The following is a 23707-nucleotide window of genomic DNA, read 5'->3' on the forward strand; positions in this document are numbered from 1 at the left end:
AAATGATTTTTTTCTATTTTTTTTTTAAATGCCCAGCCATTATTTTTCCATCCCCGCAAATGTATTTGTAGAAATAAAAATATCTATTTTGAAGTTACGCGCGTAATGACATCGGAACCTTTCTTACCTGTTCACTGGTATAGTGCTATCCGGAACTCCTCTCCCAAAAAGTCGGAGTGACCGCCCTTGAAATGGCATGTTACTTCCGTCAAAGATAATTACATGGACGATAAAATCTCCGATTATTGAGATGTTAATCTCATGTACGTATTGTGAATTTCTCGTTGCCTGTAATGTTATGCACCAAATAAAAGGTAAATATACACACTACCTACGGATACATATTGTTTTACAAGGAACTTATCATAACTACTTTTTTTGAGCCAGTTTCCAAGCGAGGGGTCGATTTTTTAAAATCTGGAGTTGCTTGCCTTGTGTATTTTTAATGACCGTGGACCTCGGATTTGTCAACCGGCACATAAACTTGAATTCTGCTGATATTTCGTTTAAATAACGTCAGTCATGAGTGCTAAAACAAAAATCAACGTTTAAAAAATAATATCCTGGCCTCGAGTGCCTGTGGAGTCCAACAGAGTTTGGTAATCGGCCCAACATTGTTCTTAATTATAGCAATGATATGTCAGTAGAGTTTGGTGCTACAATTCGCCTTTCTTGCGGGTGACACTAGAGCCTATTTTGGCAATAGCATCTAATATTGACATTGCAGTGTTACAGCTATTTCATTAAACGTGCAGGATTCATTCATCACGAATAGTATATCGATTTCCCCTTTCTTTCTAAATAACATGAACAAATAATCGATATTGTTTTCTTTAATTTAGTTGTTAGGCGAAACAAAGTCGGACTCACGCAAAACACAATAAAAAATCGTCATTTGTGAATTTTTTTTATTAAAATAATTCGTATAAAATTAAAACTACTTCAATGATTTATCAATGAACGATGACTTTTCTATCATTTAAGCAAATGTGATTTTGCATATTGTAGTCACCTTTAGCAAGGTTTTTTCAGTGTGACGTCATAGTTCATTAGAGGAATTCATGATATCATTAATTGACGTCGTTATACTTGATTGTACAAACGCAAATTATCGAATAGACAAATTCACTAAGGATAAGTCAATCACGAGATAAAGCATGCTAAAAAGTGCGAGCTGTAAAAAAAATGATGACTAATGAATAATTTTCTAAACAAATGTTCACAATTTGGTATGAAGAAGGCGTATATTAAAGTTCATCTTTATTATAATACTTGTGTATGCTTATATTAGGTACCAAGTGAATATTGGCTAGTGCTAGAATTACCACCAATCACATCACACATTGTGCTACAACATGTATTTGGCTGTACTCAAAGTTGTGACCATAAATTCATTTGTCATATTTTGACACATTCTAAATGAATTATGGGTATGCATTCCAACCAATCCGACATTACGTAATAAGATATTGAGTTTCCCAATGCCTAAAATAGTTAGTTTATACGGTTTAAACGTTCCCCTTTCATTACAAGTGATATAATGAAAAATGATGAGTTTCGGCTGTCATAGAATAAACACAGCAATGATATTATATACACGAGGCTAGTTAGAAAACAGATATACAGGGAGTGTAAAATGTGTACACCTGTAGGATTCTTCGACTCTGAAATATGTCTATGTCCTACACTGACGATATCTACAAAGGATTTTTAAAAAAAAACATAGCATGTTAACGATCCATATCATCACACAATGGCCCAAAACATCAAAATCAATGTACAGGTAACAACGTCTATACAGTATTGTAGTGTCATTGTATCAAATCCCATTTCAGTTGGAGGAATGTTAGTAAACAACTGGCTGACCAGGCATGTGTGGTGGGGGTGGAGGTGGGTAAGCTGGTGGTCCTCCAGGGTGCGCGCCGTAATATACAGGTTGTTGGGGAACAGGCTGGGGATAGTACGGCTGCTGCTGCTGCATGTGATGGGTGTTAACTGTTGAAACATAGAACAATGAGGTGGAATTATTTCAACAAAACGAGTTGGTCAAAAATATCTGTGTTTGTCTTATCAATGACGTCACCATGTAACTATTGGTGATAAACGTCAGAGACTTCTAGTTTTTTGTTCTCTTTACAAACACAGGGAAGTAACATAACATTACAAAAAGGAAGAAAAAAGCCATTGTGGACAAAATTGTTTTTGTTATATCACCCTGTACATTGCTACGGACCGACTTGTTCTTCATGTTATGTGTATATATGTATTTAGTTTATCGATTAATTAATGATTAAATACTATATCTGTCATAGATATCAGGACGACAAAAGACAGCATGTCTTCTAACACTGTATTAATATGTTGAACATGAATTGTATTAAATTGATAGAATAAATGCATATTTATTCTGCTAAAATAAATTTCAGATTTAATTTATCAAATAGTTTATGTTGTTCGACAGAAGGAAAAGCTTTGTTCCTCTCAACGCCATTGTAATTATTAATAAAAGTCTCGTACATCTTGGTTATTGTGTTTAATTTTCCATTGTCTCGTTTGCCATGAACCCCCTGCACTCACCTACGTTGATGTTGGCCCCAGTTTGACCTTGTGATGCCACGATCACACCAGTCTTTTGCGCACTGCATTTCTTAATGATAATGATGATGACGACGACAAAGACGATGAAGATGACTGCTCCGATAACAGCTCCAGCGATAGTCCCGGCCCTTTGAAAGTTAAAGATAAGATGATTGGTCAATAACCTATGTAAATAACGAGTATACATTGTTCAAAAAAGTTCTGTTACTTTGTCTTTACAATAGGGGTGATATAAAGGACAGGCCTTATATCTAGCATGGCTAAGTACGTGCTCAAATGTATTGAAAATGCGATAATGATGTCGGCATCCTAATGCTAGTTGTCCTTTGGACATCCCATCTCTTCCCTTCTCTTCCCTTCTCCCCCGTTCTCTCACCTTTCTCCCTCTCTCCCCTTCCCTCCCCCTTCTCTTCCCTTCTCCCCCGTTCTCTCACCTCTCTCCCTCTCTCCCCTCTCCTTTTCTCCCTCTCCCGTTCTCTCACCTCTCTCCCTCTCTCCCCTTCCCTCCCCCTTCTCTTTCCTTCTCCCCCGTTCTCTCACCTCTCTCCCTCTCTCCCCTTCCCTCCCCCTTCTCCTCCCTACTCCCCCGTTCTCTCACCTCTCTCCCTCTCTCCCCTTCCCTCCCCCTTCTCCTCCCTACTCCCCCGTTCTCTCACCTCTCTCCCTCTCTCCCCTTCCCTCCCCTTCTCTTCCCTTCTCTCCCGTTCTCTCACCTCTCTCCCTCTCTCCCCTTCCCTGCCCCTTCTCTTCCCTTCTCCCCCGTTCTCTCACCTCTCTCCCTCTCTCCCCTTCCCTGCCCCTTCTCTTCCCTTCTCCCCCGTTCTCTCACCTCTCTCCCTCTCTCCCCTTCCCTGCCCCTTCTCTTCCATTCTCCCCCGTTCTCTCACCTCTCTCCCCTTCCCTGCCCCTTCTCTTCCCTTCTCCCCCGTTCTCTCACCTCTCTCCCTCTCTCCCCTTCCCTGCCCCTTCTCTTCCATTCTCCACCGTTCTCTCACCTCTCTCCCTCTCTCCCCTTCCCTGCCCCTTCTCTTCCCTTCTCCCCCGTTCTCTCACCTCTCTCCCTCTCTCCCCTTCCCTCCCCCTTCTCTTCCCTTCTCCCCCGTTCTCTCACCTCTCTCCCTCTCTCCCCTTCCCTGCCCCTTCTCTTCCCTTCTCCCCCGTTCTCTCACTTCTCTCCCTCTCTCCCCTTCCCTGCCCCTTCTCTTCCCTTCTCCCCCGTTCTCTCACCTCTCTCCTCTCTCTCCCTCCCCCTTCTCTTCCCTTCTCCCCCGTTCTCTCACCTCTCTCCCTCTCTCCCCTTCCCTCCCCGTTCTCTCCCCTTTGACCAAAATCATTCTAGTAGAATAGGTAACAAACAACAATGTTATGTAGTATGCTTTTTCTTTATTTATTTTCCATGTGTTTCAAATTCGAAATTTGTATCGAAGGTTGCTGTTTACTTTTGAGATTGGTGGAGTTTGACTGCTGTTGGGCTTCAGATTCCTAACGGGTTTTCTTATAGCCCCGTATATCACTTTTAATTCGTATGAATGATTGCAAGGTTTAAAATGTGTACTGAAACTTAAAATTGGACATGGGCCATTCACTAGTGTGTTTTTGTACATTTTGTTAATATCATGTATGTGTGTCGGTGTGACTATATGACCCTGTACAGTATTGAGTTATTTATGATTCTGAATTGTCTCCCTTTTATACAAGATCGATGGTGATTTCCGACATCTACTTACGACGATTCACAACATTCCCGGTCATAGTAATAGCCACAGCAGCCTTCCGAACACTCTATGTAGTAATTATAGTAGTAGTAGGAGTAGTAGTAATAAGTGTAGTATCCAGCAGCACAGGTTTCAGCTGTCACACCTGTTACATTGTACAGAGAGAAACATCAAATTATTATATAATCAAAACTGCTATACATAACGTAATATTGAGTGGATTAGCAGTTAATCATATGATATACTTATTTTTCAGTTAATGGTCTCGTGTAATGTTTTTGTGCATTGCATATGATGACATGACGTCACTCTAACACACAGAGTTTAGAGTCGAAATAACTTAACTGGAGGTGAAAATAACTAAATTGTAGGCTGAAATGACAGACCTGCAGGCGAAAATAACTGAACTGGAGGTGGGAATGATTGAACCGGAGGTGGGAATGACTGAGCTGGAGGTGGGAATGATTGAACTGGAGGTGGGAATGACTGAACTGGAGATGGGAATGACTGAGCTGGAGATGGAAATGACTGAACTGGAGATGGGAATGACTGAGCTGGAGGTGAAAAAGACTGAACTGGAGATGGGAATGACTGAGCTGGAGATGGGAATGACTGAACTGGAGGTGAAAAAGACTGAACTGGAGGTGAAATTGACTGACCTCGAGGTGAAAAAGACTGGACTGGAAGTAGGAATGACTGAACTTGACTGAATATGAAATGGTTCAATATAATTGATTTTTATACAAAACTGTGTGTCTAATTCATTATACACTACCAAACATACTTACAACATCTTTGATACGTAATCATATACATCGTGTTGTAACTTTTTACCATACATTCAAATGAACATACATACAACACCATTGGTAACGAGTAACATTTCACTGTGTTTGTCCATCATATTACATTGTGTAAGTCCATCACATTACACCGTGTAAGTCCATCACATTACACCGTGTAAGTCCATCACATTACACCGTGTAAGTCCATCACATTACACCGTGTAAGTCCATCACATTACACTGTGTAAGTCCATCACATTACACTGTGTAAGTCCATCACATTACACTGTGTAAGTCCATCACATTACACTGTGTAAGTCCATCACATTACACTGTGTAAGTCAATCACATTACACTGTGTAAGTCCATCACATTACACTGTGTAAGTCCATCACATTACACCGTGTAAGTCCATCACATTACACTGTGTAAGTCCATCACATTACACTTGTATGTCCATCACATTACATTGTGTAAGTCCATCACATTACACTGTGTAAGTCAATCACATTACACTGTGTAAGTCCATCACATTACACTGTGTAAGTCCATCACATTACACTGTGTAAGTCAATCACATTACACTGTGTAAGTCCATCACATTACACTGTGTAAGTCAATCACATTACACTGTGTAAGTCCATCACATTACACTGTGTAAGTCCATCACATTACACTGTGTAAGTCCATCACATTACAGTGTGTAAGTCAATCACATTACACTGTGTAAGTTCATCACATTACACTGTGTAAGTCCATCACATTACATTGTGTAAGTCCATCACATTACACTGTGTAAGTCCATCACATTACATTGCGTAAGTCCATCACATTACACTGTGTAAGTCTATCACATTACACCGTGTAAGTCCATCACATTACACTGTGTAAGTCAATCACATTACACTTGTATGTCCATCACATTACATTGTGTAAGTCCATCACATTACACTGTGTAAGTCAATCACATTACACTGTGTAAGTCCATCACATTACACTGTGTAAGTTCATCACATTACAGTGTGTAAGTTCATCACATTACACTGTGTAAGTCAATCACATTACACCGTGTAAGTCCATCACATTACACTGTGTAAGTCAATCACATTACACTTGTATGTCCATCACATTACATTGTGTAAGTCCATCACATTACACTGTGTAAGTCCATCACATTACAGTGTGTAAGTTCATCACATTACACTGTGTAAGTCAATCACATTACATTGTGTAAGTTCATCACATTACACTGTGTATGTCCATTACATTACACTGTGTAAGTCCATCACATTACACTACTAAACTCGTCAAGACAGTTATTGTGCTAAAAGACTTTTTTCATTTGATTATCATCTAAATCATCGCAATGGAATCCTTGATTGCGCCTAATATTCACAACTGATTGAGCTTGTTAGTATTGTTACCTCATAACGCATAAACAATGGTACATTGCACGGATTATCGGTGTTTTTATGTATAAATAAGACTGTATATATATGTATGTAGTAGGTATAAATATTGTTATTGTGTACATTTATAAAATCAACTTTGACAATCTTCCTGTCGATCTTTTTTATCTGATCATTTTAATTTTTTCGCTCTCCTAAAGTATTCGTTTCAAAATATTTTATTTAATCAAAAAGGTTTAACAGGAATTGGGAAACATCTGTATATTGGAATACCAGTAGAAACCCTCTTATGACTCATGATTATAAAATGATTGATATTTAACAACTAAACCGCCATTATCTGTTTAATTACCTTATAGTAAGATAAAATTATTGTACATACAATGTTAAACAAATCTGAGTGCTGTTACACTAACTATAATATTACTGAAGAATACTTTATGTAATAATTTGATGAATATCGATGACACTATGTTCTTACTCGAGAGTAACTATTTGAGCAACAAATGAAATAGGTGTAAGACCTATCTTATTCAATAACATCAGAAATATGTCTACACCAACATCAATCAATAAACGTATTTGAAAGTATAATCTGAATGAATTTGTATTTTTTATAATTCTTTGGAAAAAGCATACCTGCTATATAGGACAGGAAGGCAACAAGTCCTAAAAGATTTGCCATTTTTCCACTGGATCTGTTTAAACGTTTGGAGTCGCCCTATCTACAGCTTATCTACTGACTGTCGTGTTAAATCCAGTCTTTAAATATATGGCACATTGCAGTAATTGTATTCTTGATCGTGCGTATGGAGAACAATAGATCGGTTACAATCTTGCATGCTTCAGTGGTAACACCAAAACTACAACAGTATTTAAGAAAAAAATGAATATGTATCCTATATACATGTAGTGATCTGAGATAAGCAATATGGATATTAAAACATGATCTGAAATAAGAAAGAGTTGCATACCATTTGTAAATCATCACAGAAATGAATTTCGACTGAGCACTTACAAAAACTTATGTAATATTCAATATTCAAATGCGAGTGGCAATCGTATCGTTCATCTGGTTAAGTTCGCTAAAATCAGAGGAATAGCATCTAGATATTTAAATATATTTCCATATTAGGCCCACTCCATTTTTCTCAAAGTGAGGGGATGCTTTAGATGCACCGTTTAAACAAAACTGTTTTCCCATCACCCAAGGACATCACTTCGGACCAAATTTGAACAAAAGTCATTCATTATCTGATAGGGCCTCGCCCCTCAAGCGCCAGGGGGCCGATCCACTGTTCGCACAAAACTTATCCTCTTCACCTAAGTATGATGAAGTATGGGATAGAATCCCAGCCTTCTTACAAAAAAGTATTTTAAAGAATTAGCAGTATTTCCCTATTGTACTCCGTCAATCCTGATCCAGAGGGACCGGAATCCAGCCCTTCACCCAAAGATACTTCAGACTGAATCAGGAAGCATAATCCTAGGATTGCTACAGAAATTCTTTAAAAGAATTTGCCAAATTTCCACATTTGACTACGCCTCTCAGACTAAAGGGGGATCAGACCATCTGATTATTCAGAGTTGATTCCTCTTTCCCCAAGTCGTTTATGACTAGTTGCGATTTGCAGAAAATGTTGGCGGACGGACGACAGATGCCTTGCCATGGTACACGCTCATCAGTCCTTCCGGACACAATGACTTAGCTAGTGAAAAAATAGATACAGTCAATAAAATGACTATATTTTTTAATGAGGTACATTTCTGGTTTTTATCTCCATGAAAGCTACCCAAATCCAACCACAGTAGGAAGAAAATATACGAATATCCTATAATCGGGCACAATTATTTTGGTGAAAATCATCGGGGTGAACCCAGCATAACGTCAGGTAAACAGAGCTTTAAAAACGAACAATTGAAAATATACATTGTGTATGTTGCAGGATAAATAGAATATATGGTCAGTGTCTTAAAATATAAGCTGCATTTAGGCTCGTTATTCTTGTCTGTCAGTTTAAGACAATAATACAAAATTGTATACTGTATTGTTACTTACATAAGCCTGTGCTGCTTTTGAATGTACAATGAAGTGTGTATGCTCCGGATGAAATGATGAATTTCAATTATCACTGGTCTCTAATTATATGATCATTTAAATTCACATCCTTTTGTACGAATTTGATTCATAGTTTAATGTTTTTATCATGTGATATATGATATACAGCTGTATTACGTGTATTATCATGTCTTTTCTCAGTTCTATACCAGTTATCTCCCTTCCTCTCCTTAAACCTATACAACCCCTACACAAAATCTCTAAAACCAGGGAAACACAATATAAGATCTTCATCGACTCAATGTCTTTTCTCAGTTCTATACCAGTTATCTCCCTTCCTCTACTTAAAAAACCAGGGAAACACAATGTAAGATCTTCATCGACTCAATGACTTTTCTCAGTTCTATACCAGTTATCTCCCTTCCTCTACTTTATTTTGTCATTCTGTTCCTGAACTGGAAATGAAATAGCATTGGTCGACGGAAATCAAGATATATCTAATAAGTCCATACTTTAATAACTTTATCATACCTGTGCAAACCTATTGTTTGCCGGTTGAATCCATCTAGTCCACTGTTGTAGGGAAGAAAGGGTTACAACCATTACAACAAATATCGAGACAATGTTAACACAGCAAAAACCTTTCATTTGGTAAAATTACATTTTATCTACCGCCTTTTCCCTTTTTTCATAAATCACGACACTTTGTGTTCTGTATTTGTGCACAACCTCCGTTTGATGTGATCCAAAGTATGTCATGTCGGTAATGTAATCCAAAGTATGTCATGTCGGCAATGTGATCCAAAGTATGTCATGTCGGTAATGTGATCCAAAGTATGTCATGTCGGTAATGTAATCCAAAGTATGTCATGTCGATAATGTGATCCAAAGTATGTCATGTCGGTAATGTGATAAAAAGTATGTCATGTCGGCAATGTGATCCAAAGTATGGCATGTCGGTAATGTGATCCAAAGTATGTCATGTCGGTAATGTGATCCAAAGTATGTCATGTCGGTAATGTGATCCAAAGTATGTCATGTCGGTAATGTGATCCAAAGTATGTCATGTCGGTATTGTGATCCAACACCAACAGCTAGGGTCACATCAATATCAAGATGACACCAACAGCTAGGGTCACATCAATATCAAGATGACATCAACAGCTAGGGTAACATCAATGTCAAGAAGACATCAACAGCTAAGTCACATCAATGTCAAGAGGACATCAACAGCTAGGGTCACATCAATGTCAAGAAGACATCAACAGCTAGGGTCATATCAATATCAAGAGGACACCAACAGCAAGGTCACATCAATGTCAAGAGGACATCAACAGCTAGGGTCACATCAATGTCAAGAGGACACCAACAGCTAGGGTCACATCAATGTCAAGAGGACACCAACAGCTAGGGTCACATCAATGTCAAAAGGACACCAACAGCTAGGGTCACATCAATGTCAAGAAGACATCAACAGCTAGGGTCACATCAATGTCAAGAGGAAACCAACAGCTAGGGTCACATCAATGTCAAGAGGAAACCAACAGCTAGGGTCACATCAATGTCAAGAAGACATCAACAGCTAGGGTCACATCAATGTCAAGAAGACATCAATAGTTGAAAACGAAAAGTAAGAGCAATTCAGGAAAGAAAGGAAAAGATCAAATCCCAAATGTTGCAATGGGGGAAGCAGATCAATGTTGGTCTCTTCCATGTCACCTTATTAGAATAAATGGAAGAAACTGACTTTTGTAAGGGTCCGACTAAAAGCTGCCTACTACGGTAGTGCACTGGAATTCTTGGGCGTGGATGATTGTAAATGGAAGACGAAGATGGCAATGCATGTATTGATTTTATATTAGATAAGCCGAAAACTCTACAATATGTGTGAGAGAGAAGATTCCACTATCACATATATTGTACAATCTGAGACTTATCTTTAACTTAATAACTTAATATTTAATAATAACTTGGGTTATTTAAGGAACAACTATTTATTAATTTTGATTTCCAACGCGAGTTACCTCCCTTCATCCACTCGATAATGTTCAGCCCTCTTAGACCTTTTGTTTTCACCGGAAACGACCATTCATTTCCGGTTTTGTCACGGTGAACAAGAGGAAAGATTTCAATTGCTGTAATATCCACGATTATCTGAAGTGTTTATCAGCATCATCTACCGAACCTGTGTCAGATGGACGGTAATATCTTCTTGACATGCTTCCCAAGAGAAGGAAGTCTAACAGCCCGTACGCAAGTGCTGTCCGTAGAGGTGTAACAGGGGACCGACAGGATGTGGAGGAGATGCCGGAGCTGCCACAAGCTATTAGTGGGGATATGAATAGTATGGACCATGGAACAGCTCCCATCTGAAGTGTGCCTTCAGGTATTGACACTGGTGCTGTGCCATCCCCATTGTTAAGTGTTGGGGACACTGTGGGGGCACATGTTTCACAAGCAACCAGGGATAAGATATGGGGGTCCGAATATATTGATATGGGCATACTTCTGGAAACAAACCAGGAGTTACTCAACACTCAAACATTGACCCTTGTCGATGGAGCTTTTGTATTAAAAAATAAAGGGTCCAAGAAAAAAATTAAATCTATAGAAGCCTGGACAGATGCCTTTATCATTTACACATCTATTTTTACTCAGAGGCATGACAGGGGGTAGGAACTTCTAAAGTACATGTCTGTTGTCAGACTGGCAGCAAAATCTTTCAGGGGAATGCGATGGAAATCCTACGATGAGCAGTTCCGCCTCCGTCAAGCACGTCAGCCTGAGCGGTCTTGGGCTGTGGTAGATAGGGAGTTATGGTTGACATGCCTGACAACGGGTATATCTCGGTCCGGAGATTTACTAACTCAGAACAAAAACTTTGGGGCTAAAGGTGGTTGTTATGATTATAACTTCAAAGGGTTCTGTCAAAGGACAAATTGTGGTTATGTTCACAAATGTTTGCAGTGTGGTGTTGGCCACCCCAAAATATCTTGTTTTCGGGGTAATCAGGTTCATGATAATATTAACAGCCAGAAAATGAACTCCACAAACATGGGGGTTAAGCAAGGTCAGAGTATCAACCAAGCACAGGACCAGAGCAATTTTCGTCCCCAAGCTGCCTCATACAACAAATATCACTACCACAGAGATATGGGTTCTAGGAAAAACACCGATCAACAAAACAGTGCTCAATAACTATTTACAGTTATTTCCAGACAGAAACACAGCACATGCTTTGAAGGTTTTGATTGTGGTTTTAAGCTTCATTACCATGGTCCAAGATACCCCAGGGAATCAAAGAATTTACTCTCTGCTCATCAAAATCAGGATATCCTAGTCTCAAAATTGCAGCTTGAGGTGGATGCAGGAAGGATGGTAGACCCCTTTAAAAGCAAACCCATTTCAAACCTTAGGGTTTCCCCGGTAGGTTTAGTTCCCAAAAAGACAGGGGGTTGGAGGTTAATTCAGAACTTATCTTACCCGGAAGGTGATAGTGTAAATTATTTCATAGATGAGGCTTTGACGTCAATGCATTACACTTCATTTGATCAAGCTATGTCAATTGTTCAGAAGTTAGGAAAGGGGGCCTTGTTAGGAAAAAAGGACATAAAGTCTGCATTCCGTTCACTTCCTATTTTCCCAGGAGATTTTGACTTACTAGGAATAAAAGTAGGGCAGGAATATTATGTTGACAAGTGCTTACCTATGGGTTGTAGCATTTCATGTGCAGCTTCTGAAAAATTTTCAACATTTTTGGAATGGATAGTACGCAGTAAGTGTAATTGTAAATCAATTGAGCATTACCTTGATGATTTTCTTTTTGGGGGCAGGGCAAATGATAATGCACGTATTGAATCCATGAACATTTTCGACAGTATATGCCAGGAATTAGGCGTACCAGTTGCAGATGAAAAAACTGAGGGTCCAGTTACCTGTCTTGTGTTTCTAGGTTTAGAAATTGATACGGTGGAGCAAGTGGTTCGAATTCCAAAGGTTAAGGTTGAGGAAATAACTTTAGTTCTAAAAGAATTCCTTTACAAAACCAAAGTCCAGTTAAAGGATCTGCAGAGCTTGTTAGGTAAATTAGCCTTTTGTGTCAAGGCAATGCCAGGTGCAAGAGCCTTTTCTAGGAGACTGTACAGACTTTTAGCCGGTGCTTCAAGACCAAACCATTTTATTCGTTTGACAAAGGGTGTTCAAGATGATATTAGGGTCTGGTTAGAATTCTTTCAGAACTTCAATGGTACGTTCCATTTCTTTGACCAAGATTGGGTTTCTAGCAATGACTTGGAACTGTTTACAGATAGTACGGGTAACCCAGATTTAGGATGTGGAGCTATTTTTGGGAAGCACTGGTTTGTATTTAAGTGGCAAATAGTTGGCAGGATTCAGGAATGATGAAGGACATCACATTTTTGGAATTGGTTCCTATTGTTATGGCAATATATGTATGGCAGAGCGAGTTTTATACCAAAAAGATTCTGCTCCATTGCGACAATCAGGCATTAGTCGAGATACTCAATAGTTCAACTTCTCATTCAGATCATGTGATGTCCTTTATTCGCCCTTTGATTCTACATTGCTTGAGAAGTAACATTCAAATTAGAGCTAGGCATGTAAGAGGTAAGGATAACTCAATTGCAGATGCATTGTCCCGTTTTCAGTGGTACAGGTTCAGGGAACTGGCACCTCAAGCCGACCAGCATCCAGCAGTTATCCCCCAGGTATTCTGGAGCAGTTTCGGTACAAGTTTGATGATTTAATTTCGGATTCAATCTCTTACAACACAGCCGACTCTTATCAATCTGGAATCAGGGCATATGAACTTTTTCTGTTAGAGAGCAAACTTTCAAGTATCTGGCCCCATCCGTTGAGTCACATATTGAACTTTGTATTATACATGGCTGAAAAGGGGATGTCTCCTGCAACTGTAAATACTTATGTAGCTGGCATTAGTTTCTATGTGAAATGCTCGGGCCATTCAGGAGAGGATTTCTTGTCAAACTTCCTTGTAAAGAAAATGTTAGCAGGTATAAGAAGGCAAAGGAAATGTCGGGATCTAAGGGCTCCTATCACTTCCGAGATTCTTTCAAAGATATTAAGGGCTTTACCTTCAGTTTGTAGTTCAACATATGAATCAAAAATGTTTTCTGCAGCCTTCTTAATAGCATTTTTGGGGTTTTTCAGAGTGGGGGAGCTAACTGTCACCAAAGCAGTCATGGTTCAGAGGGTGGTATCCCTACAAGATATTGACATAGGCAAAACACTTGAGGTTAAGCTTCGCTATTCAAAAACTGACCAGGAGGGCTGTGGTTGTACAGTTTCTATCCCTCGTACTAAGGGGCAACATTGTCCAGTTCGAAGTCTTGAGCAATACATTTCAATACGTCATTGCAACCCTGGACCTCTCTTATGCCATTTTGATCACTCCCCCCTGTCCAGATATCAGTTTGCTGCTGTTTTGAGGAAAGTTTTGGTTTTCATAGGCTTAGATAAAGGAAAATATAAAACTCATTCTTTTAGGATTGGGGCTGCCACAGAGGCAGCAAAAAAGGGTGTTTCGGAACAAGAAATTAAGAGCCTGGGGCGTTGGAGTTAAGATGTTTTTAAGCGCTATATTCGTATACCAGAGAAATGTCTATTAGAAACTGTAATTTAAGTCTAGTGTGAATTGGTGCTTAAGCAGTGGTTTTCTCCTTGCTTCTGTTGTCATTGTGAATTTGCAGTTGAATCTATCTTTTACACAGGCTGATTATAGCCTTAAGATTTCAGGGACCCCACGTCGCAGCATTTACGTAGTGGGCTCTTCAATCGTCAAACGAGCCTGCTTTTATGCTGCAAGCAGGCCTGGCCGTCGTCACCTTGGTTTAGACCGTAGAAATTGCTCAATATGGTGGAGAGGACAAGGTGGGATGAAATGGGATTCTGTTCTTTCCCAGGTTCAGGACATGGTCAACGTACAGGGAGAACCATCCATGCTTATTATACACTGTGGGGCAAATGATTTGATTGAAGTAGGGTCTCTCGATTTAAGAGAGCATATTTGTATGGAGCTACGGTACTTGGCGGAAGTGCTTCCCCATACAATTATTGTGTGGTCACAAATGTTGCCACGACAACGATGGCGAGGTATAGAGAATGTTAGTGCAGCAAATCGTGTCAGGATTAAAGTTAATAGAGGTGTTGCTAACCAGGTGCTGCAATTCTTCGGAGGGTACATCAAATACCCAGATATTCAAAGTTTTAGTACTGAACTTTTTGAAGAGGACAAAGTGCACCTGAGCGACTTGGGTAATAACATTTTGTTAAATTGTATTCAGGGAGCGATTGAGTGTATGTTGTTTTGGAGGGAGAGAATTTTCCCGCAGCAGTAATTTTCATTGGTTGCTAATCTTGTTGAGTTGTTGGCCACGGTGATTTTTATGCTGTTAGCTCTGTTCCCCACTTCGTCTTACTTTGTGGCGGTGGCATATGGAAATAAGTTTATTTCCATCTGCCATGTGGCAGCACTTCGCTAACATCAGTGCAGTGGAGAATTATAATTGAAGTTAAATTTACTAAATATTTGATGATCATTGGTCACCCCTTGATCACAAAAGGTTTCGAATAATGGTATCTCTTTGTTATATATTTGTTCCACTGTACTGGTAATTTTCACTCTGTTTGAATTGTTTTATACATGTTTGATTGTACTGGTATTGATGCCAGTCGGGCCGTAATTGACCCCCTTCTTGATTGATGTGTGGGCAGTAATTGACCCTCTTCTTGATTGATGTGTGGGCAGTAATTGACCCCCTTCTTGATTGATGTATGGGCAGTAATTGACCCCCTTCTTGATTGATGTGTGAGCAGTAATTGACGCCCTCTTGCTTGATGTACTGGCTTTGACACCTGTGGGCAGATCTCGATGCCCCTTGGCAAAATAAACACAGTGGCCATAACCTGCAATCTTGTGTTTGTTGTTTTATTCAATAACACATTTTCTTTGAAAATAAAAATGAAAAAAAAAAAAAAAAAAACGTTCCACAAACTTTGTCTCAGACAAAAGGTGTAAGTCCATCATTGAGCAATTTACCATAAGTTGTTCTCTTTTTGAAACGTTCAGCTTTATCCATCACATACGACACAGCCCAAGATAACAACATACCGGAAGTGCTTTTACCTTTATCTATGTTGTATGTGATAACATTGGTATGGTGAAGCGCACAGATTATGGCTTGTTAAATTTACTTTTGTGTATTTCAACGTGTCCTCGGACACTGGAAGGTAACAATAGCATTTTAAGTGATGCTTTATAAAGGCAACAACATGTTTCAAAGAAACAAGTTGGGATGTGGTCAAAATGTGGTAAAAGGGATGTACTTCTCGTGTGAAAAGTGTTACTGAATTGTAATTCAGAAATGTTTTAATAAGTTCATTTACATAGATTCCCTAAAAGTTAGCATCAATAATATAAGTGTGTGATATACGTTGAATTAATGTATCTTACACCACTCACGCATGGAATTCGTAAAAGTGTGTTAATTATTCAACTAAAGAGTATTTCAATTCATGAATTACCTCCATCATCTTCAAAACATTAAAACCGTTGTGTGAAAAAGATGAAAATCTCCAACATAACATTCCATTCTTTAAATAAAATTGATTTAACATTTAACATGTTTACGTTTAAGCCATGTTAACTTTTCATTAAACGTGATATTTTGAAACATGAATGTCTACTAGTATACCTATTTCACATTGTTCTATTTGGATCTAGATTAGGATATTAGAGACCAAATAATCTGGAGATACCTTCATCATGTGAGGTAACATATAGAACAGTTACAGGTAACATATACAACAGTTACAGGTAACGCACAACAGTTACAGGTAACATATACAACAGTTAACACACAACAGTTACAGGTAACATATACAACAGTTACAGGTACAAAGGTAACAGGTAACATATACAACAGTTACAGGTAACATATACAACAGTTACATGTAACATATACAACAGTTACAGGTTCAAAGGTAACATGTAACATATAGAACAGTTACAGGTAACATATAGAACAGTTACAGGTAACATATAGAACAGTTACAGGTAACATATAGAACAGTTACAGGTAACATATAGAACAGTTACGGGTAACATATACAACAGTTACAGGTAACATATAGAACAGTTACAGGTAACATATACAACAGTTACAGGTAACATATAGAACAGTTACAGGTAACATATACAACAGTTACAGGTAACATATACAACAGTTACAGGTAACATATACAACAGTTACAGGTAACATATAGAACAGTTACAGGTAACACACAACAGTTACAGGTAACATATACAACGTTTACAGGTAACACACAACAGTTACAGGTAACTTATACAACAGTTACAGGTAACATATAGAACAGTTACAGGTAACATATACAACAGTTACAGGTAACATATAGAACAGTTACAGGTAACATATAGAACAGTTACAGGTAACACACAACAGTTACAGGTAACATATACAACGTTTACAGGTAACACACAACAGTTACAGGTAACTTATACAACAGTTACAGGTAACGCACAACAGTTACAGGTAACATATACAACAATTAACACACAACAGTTACAGGTAACATATAGAACAGTTACAGGTAACATATAGAACAGTTACAGGTAACATATAGAACAGTTACAGGTAACACACAACAGTTACAGGTAACATATACAACAGTTACAGGTTCAAAGGTAACATGTAACATATAGAACAGTTACAGGTAACATATAGAACAGTTACAGGTAACATATAGAACAGTTACAGGTAACATATAGAACAGTAACATATACAACAGTTACAGGTAACATACAACAGTTAGGTAACATGTAGGACAGTTACAGGTAACATATAGAACAGTTACAGGTAACATATACAACAGTTACAGGTAACATATAGGTTGGTTACAGGTAACATATAGGACGGTTACAGGTAACATATACAACAGTTACAGATAACATACAGGACGGTTACGGGTAACATATAGAACGGTTACAGGTAACATATACAACAGTTACAGGTAACATATAGAACAGTTACAGGTAATATATACAACAGGTACAGGTAACATATAGAACAGTTACAGGTAACATATAGAACAGTTACAGGTAACACACAACAGTTACAGGTAACATATACAACGTTTACAGGTAACACACAACAGTTACAGGTAACTTATACAACAGTTACAGGTAACATATAGAACAGTTACAGGTAACATATACAACAGTTACAGGTAACATATAGAACAGTTACAGGTAACATATAGAACAGTTACAGGTAACACACAACAGTTACAGGTAACATATACAACGTTTACAGGTAACACACAACAGTTACAGGTAACTTATACAACAGTTACAGGTAACGCACAACAGTTACAGGTAACATATACAACAGTTAACACACAACAGTTACAGGTAACATATACAACAGTTACAGGTACAAAGGTAACAGGTAACATATACAACAGTTACAGGTAACATATACAACAGTTACATGTAACATATACAACAGTTACAGGTTCAAAGGTAACATGTAACATATAGAACAGTTACAGGTAACATATAGAACAGTTACAGGTAACATAGAGAAAAGTTACAGGTAAGATATAGAAAAGTTACAGGTGACATATAGAACAGTTACAGGTAACATATACAACAGTTACAGGTAACATATAGAACAGTTACAGGTAACATATACAACAGTTACAGGTAACATATACAACAGTTACAGGTAACATATACAACAGTTACAGGTAACATATAGAACAGTTACAGGTAACACACAACAGTTACAGGTAACATATACAACGTTTACAGGTAACACACAACAGTTACAGGTAACTTATACAACAGTTACAGGTAACATATAGAACAGTTACAGGTAACATATACAACAGTTACAGGTAACATATAGAACAGTTACAGGTAACATATAGAACAGTTACAGGTAACACACAACAGTTACAGGTAACATATACAACGTTTACAGGTAACACACAACAGTTACAGGTAACTTATACAACAGTTACAGGTAACGCACAACAGTTACAGGTAACATATACAACAATTAACACACAACAGTTACAGGTAACATATAGAACAGTTACAGGTAACATATAGAACAGTTACAGGTAACACACAACAGTTACAGGTAACATATACAACGTTTACAGGTAACACACAACAGTTACAGGTAACTTATACAACAGTTACAGGTAACGCACAACAGTTACAGGTAACATATACAACAATTAACACACAACAGTTACAGGTATCATATACAACAGTTACAAGTCACACGCTCTATTATAGTACTAAAGGAAGAATTGATGACATCATCACTGTATTTAACTTTTAAGTAGGAAATGAATAGATCTTTATGCAGTTGCGAACAACATTGCATTTTGTTTACATTATACAATAAGTATTTGTATACGAAATATTGTGAAATACGGTTAATTCGTGTAAAACGATATAATATCACTGACAATTCACAATGCCCTTTTGTTAGACTGTGTATGCCACTGTAAGATGATCTTTGAACATACAATTATAAGCAGGTGAATTCGATTGTTTGATCTGTAGTCCTTTTACAATTCCCAAGTTTGGTTCAGCAGTTCAGACTTGTAAGGTTTCTTTATCCTACATGTGGTTTGAGGGGTTCAACTTTGTTGAGAATGTCAATTGTTTACTATTGTGAGCTAAAACGTCACGACAATGTTATTAAGACTTGATAGCGAGCGTTCAATCAACCCAGAACGTAACAAAACCATTCAGCTGATCAGGTACGGTACACTTGCTCATTGATATTATATGACGCTGGAACTTTAAACATATAATTTATTCATTGTTTAAAAAGAATACCCAGACCTACAAAATATCCATGAATGTAAATGCGTTGAAACGTGAGTCTAGAAACTTAACAAACACGTACATTAATATTTGAAACCTGTACTGTACGGCAGTAGGTTTCGACAAGTCAAGATCAAGTCACATTTCTTGTCTGTTGAACTTATTTCCACGGAACAAATTGAAACACAGACCTATAGGTAAGAAACAAAGCCATACTAAAACACAGACCTATAGGTAAGTAACAAAGCCATACTAAAACACGGAGCTATAGGTAAGTAACAAAGCCATATTAAAACACGGACCTATAGGTAAGTAACAAAACCATACTAAAACACAGACCTATAGGTAAGAAACAAAGCCATACTAAAACACAGACCTATAGGTAAGTAACAAAGCCATACTAAAACACGGAGCTATAGGTAAGTAACAAAGCCATATTAAAACACGGAACTATAGGTAAGAAACAAAGCCATACTAAAACACAGACCTATAGGTAAGTAACAAAGCCATACTAAAACACGGACCTATAGGTAAGAAACAAAGCCATACTAAAACACGGACCTATAGGTAAGTAACAAAGCCATACTAAAACACAGACCTATAGGTAAGTAACAAAGCCATACTAAAACACAGACCTATAGGTAAGTAACAAAGCCATACTAAAACACGGACCTATAGGTAAGAAACAAAGCCATACTAAAACACGGACCTATAGGTAAGTAACAAAGCCATACTAAAACACAGACCTATAGGTAAATAACAAAGCCATACTAAAACACAGACCTATAGGTAAGAGACAAAGCCATACTAAAACACGGACCTATAGGTAAGTAACAAAGCCATACTAAAACACGGACATATAGGTAAGTAACAAAGCCATACTAAAACACGGACCTATAGGTAAGAAACATAGTCATACTAAAACACGGACCTATAGGTAAGTAACAAAGCCATACTTTAACACAGACATATAGGTAAGTAACAAAGCCATACTTAAACACGGACCTATAGGTGAGAAACAAAGCCATACTAAAACACGGACCTATAGGTAAGAGACAAAGCCATACTAAAACACGGACCTATAGGTAAGTAACAAAGCCATACTAAAACACGGACCTATAGGTAAGTAACAAAGCCATACTAAAACACGGACCTATAGGTAAGAGGCAAAGCCATACTAAAACACAGACCTATAGGTAAGTAACAAAGCCATACTAAAACACAGACATATAAGTAAGAAACAAAGCCATACTAAAACACGGAACTATAGGTAAGTAACAAAGCCATACTAAAACACGGATCTATAGGTAAGTAACAAAGCCATACTAAAACACGGATCTATAGGTAAGAAACAAAGCCATACTAAAACACGGATCTATAGGTAAGTAACAAAGCCATACTAAAACACGGATCTATAGGTAAGTAACAAAGCCATACTAAAACACAGACCTATAGGTAAGTAACAAAGGCATACTAAAACACAGACATATAAGTAAGAAACAAAGCCATACTAAAACACGGAACTATAGGTAAGTAACAAAGCCATACTAAAACACGGACCTATAGGTAAGTAACAAAGCCATACTAAAACACGGACCTATAGGTAAGAAACAAAGCCATACTAAAACACAGACCTATAGGTAAGTAACAAAGCCATACTAAAACACGGACCTATAGGTAAGTAACAAAGCCATACTAAAACACGGACCTATAGGTAAGAAACAAAGCCATACGGACCTATAGGTAAGTAACAAAGCCATACTAAAACACAGACCTATAGGTAAGTAACAAAGCCATACTAAAACACGGACCTATAGGTAAGAGACAAAGCCATACTAAAACTCGGAACTATAGGTAAGTAACAAAGCCATACTAAAACACAGACATATAAGTAAGAAACAAAGCCATACTAAAACACGGAACTATAGGTAAGAAACATAGTCATACTAAAACACAGACCTATAGGTAAGTAACAAAGCCATACTAAAACACGGATCTATAGGTAAGAAACAAAGCCATACTAAAACACGGACCTATAGGTAAGAGACAAAGCCATACTAAAACACAGACCAATAGGTAAGTAACATAGCCATAATAAAACACGGACCTATAGGTAGGTAACAAAGCCATACTAAAACACGGACCTATAGGTAAGAAACAAAGCCATACTAAAACACGGACCTATAGGTAAGAAACATAGTCATACTAAAACACGGACCTATAGGTAAGTAACAAAGCCATACTTTAACACAGACATATAGGTAAGTAACAAAGCCATACTTAAACACGGACCTATAGGTGAGAAACAAAGCCATACTAAAGCACGGACCTATAGGTAAGTAACAAAGCCATACTAAAACACGGACCTATAGGTAAGTAACAAAGCCATACTAAAACACGGACCTATAGGTAAGAAACAAAGCCATACTAAAACACAGACCTATAGGTAAGTAACAAAGCCATACTAAAACACAGACATATAGGTAAGTAACAAAGCCATACTTAAACACGGACCTATAGGTGAGAAACAAAGCCATACTAAAACACGGACCTATAGGTAAGTAACAAAGCCATACTAAAACACGGACCTATAGGTAAGTAACAAAGCCATACTAAAACACGGACCTATAGGTGAGAAACATAGCCATACTAAAACACGGACCTATAGGTAAGAAACAAAACTATACATTAAACACGGACCTATAGTAAAGAAACATAGCCATACTAAAACACGGACCTATAAGTAAGAAACATAGCCATACTAAAACACGGATCTATAGGTAAGTAACAAAGCCATACTAAAACACGGACCTATAGGTAAGAAACAAAGCCATACTAAAACACGGAACTATAGGTAAGAAACAAAGCCATACTAAAACACGGAGCAGAGAATTTTATACAAAGTCTGATCCATAAGAAAGAGTAATATCGATCGCTAGTCTTTTGAACATTACCAAGTGTGTTTTTGTATTTAACATGACATCAAATTTATAAATATTGACGTATTGGGACAGATACCTCTTAATTCACAATTTACCTACAAATGACTTACTTATTAACTTTGCATTATATGATATTGAACAGGTTGCGTTCGCGCTGAGGCAGTGCTCTTTTCAAATAAGTAGTTTGCTATTGTGAAATTGATAATGACAATTTGAAGTAATTGTTCAGCTATCAACATCTACTTTGTTCCTTATATCAATGTTTGTTTAACGCGCAACAGTATTATGCCAATAAAGATCAACTTTCAGGTAGTAATCGACGAACGAACACGCCTTTTTCTCTGATAAAAATGTACACGAGCTAGAAGTTGTCATGGAGGCGCATATCGTTGACATAAACTTTGATCATGACGCAAGACCATTCATCAGAACAGTACCAACCATGGATATATTCTATATGGGTTTGGTTTGCTTGTATGTGTGTTTTTTTCCTTCTAATTTATACTGATCAGCATGTCTGTGTGAGTGTCCTTGTGACACTGTTTTCAATGTGTGAGAAATGCTATTTCGCAAACACTTGATTTCGTGGATTATTACAGCTCAATAATTATACACAATTTAACAGTCCGTGTATACATTAACTCGAACCCATGAGCATGAAATTAAATCTCCACACAACAGAACCTTTATGATTTTGCAGTAGTGTTATCCCACTGAAATGTTCTACATCAAGTACCCATGCAGTAAGACATCACAATCAGACGACACATTATACCGTCCAAGAAAACAGCAGCGGAAGTCGACTTTTTATATCGTAACCAACTGGTTTAACACCAGTTCACTTGTATATGATGATATTAGACAAAAATAATCTATTTAGGTTTAAACAGTAAACCTGCCTTTACCGATATCAGAAAAAGGGGAGAGGAAAGCTGTCAATGTGTCTGTAAATCCGCATTAACTGAAATCACAACAGCTGAGTGGATATTTCCAAATGTGTCCGTAAACTCGCCTTAACGACATCACAAAAGGGGAGAGGGGGCGAATCTTTTTGAAAGTTTACAAATTTATCAGGAAACCGTCTTAACTTTCACCAATGGCAACATATCCAGAATAAGAGTGTCAATACTTTATTATCATACTTGAACTGTAGGGTAAAATAACAGATTTCAAGTATTCATTCCCACACGTACCTCTGTACAATATTACCGCTGTATCATGTAGTCTGTACACACGTACCTCTGTACAATATTACCGCTGTATCATGTAGTCTGTACACACGTACCTCTGTAC

At 37.8% G+C, this 23707-nt stretch overlaps 1 protein-coding gene across 1 annotated transcript; it reads right to left on the minus strand.

Annotated features, from left to right (window-relative positions):
• Positions 1-1003: 1003 nt before the first annotated feature.
• LOC132552696 (protein shisa-4-like) lies at positions 1004-7213 on the minus strand. Its single transcript, XM_060216888.1, has 4 exons — positions 7147-7213; positions 4326-4458; positions 2578-2726; positions 1004-1995 (listed from the first exon to the last, which is right to left on the minus strand). The coding sequence occupies exons 1-4, from the start codon at positions 7190-7192 to the stop codon at positions 1847-1849; spliced, it is 477 nt and encodes a 158-aa protein (XP_060072871.1). The 5' UTR covers positions 7193-7213; the 3' UTR covers positions 1004-1846.
• Positions 7214-23707: the final 16494 nt, after the last annotated feature.

This window comes from Ylistrum balloti, unplaced genomic scaffold, assembly GCF_031769215.1.
Source record: "Ylistrum balloti isolate Yb309-2 unplaced genomic scaffold, AGI_CSIRO_Ybal_v1 Utg370268, whole genome shotgun sequence".
NCBI classification, from domain to species: Eukaryota; Metazoa; Mollusca; class Bivalvia; order Pectinida; family Pectinidae; genus Ylistrum; species Ylistrum balloti.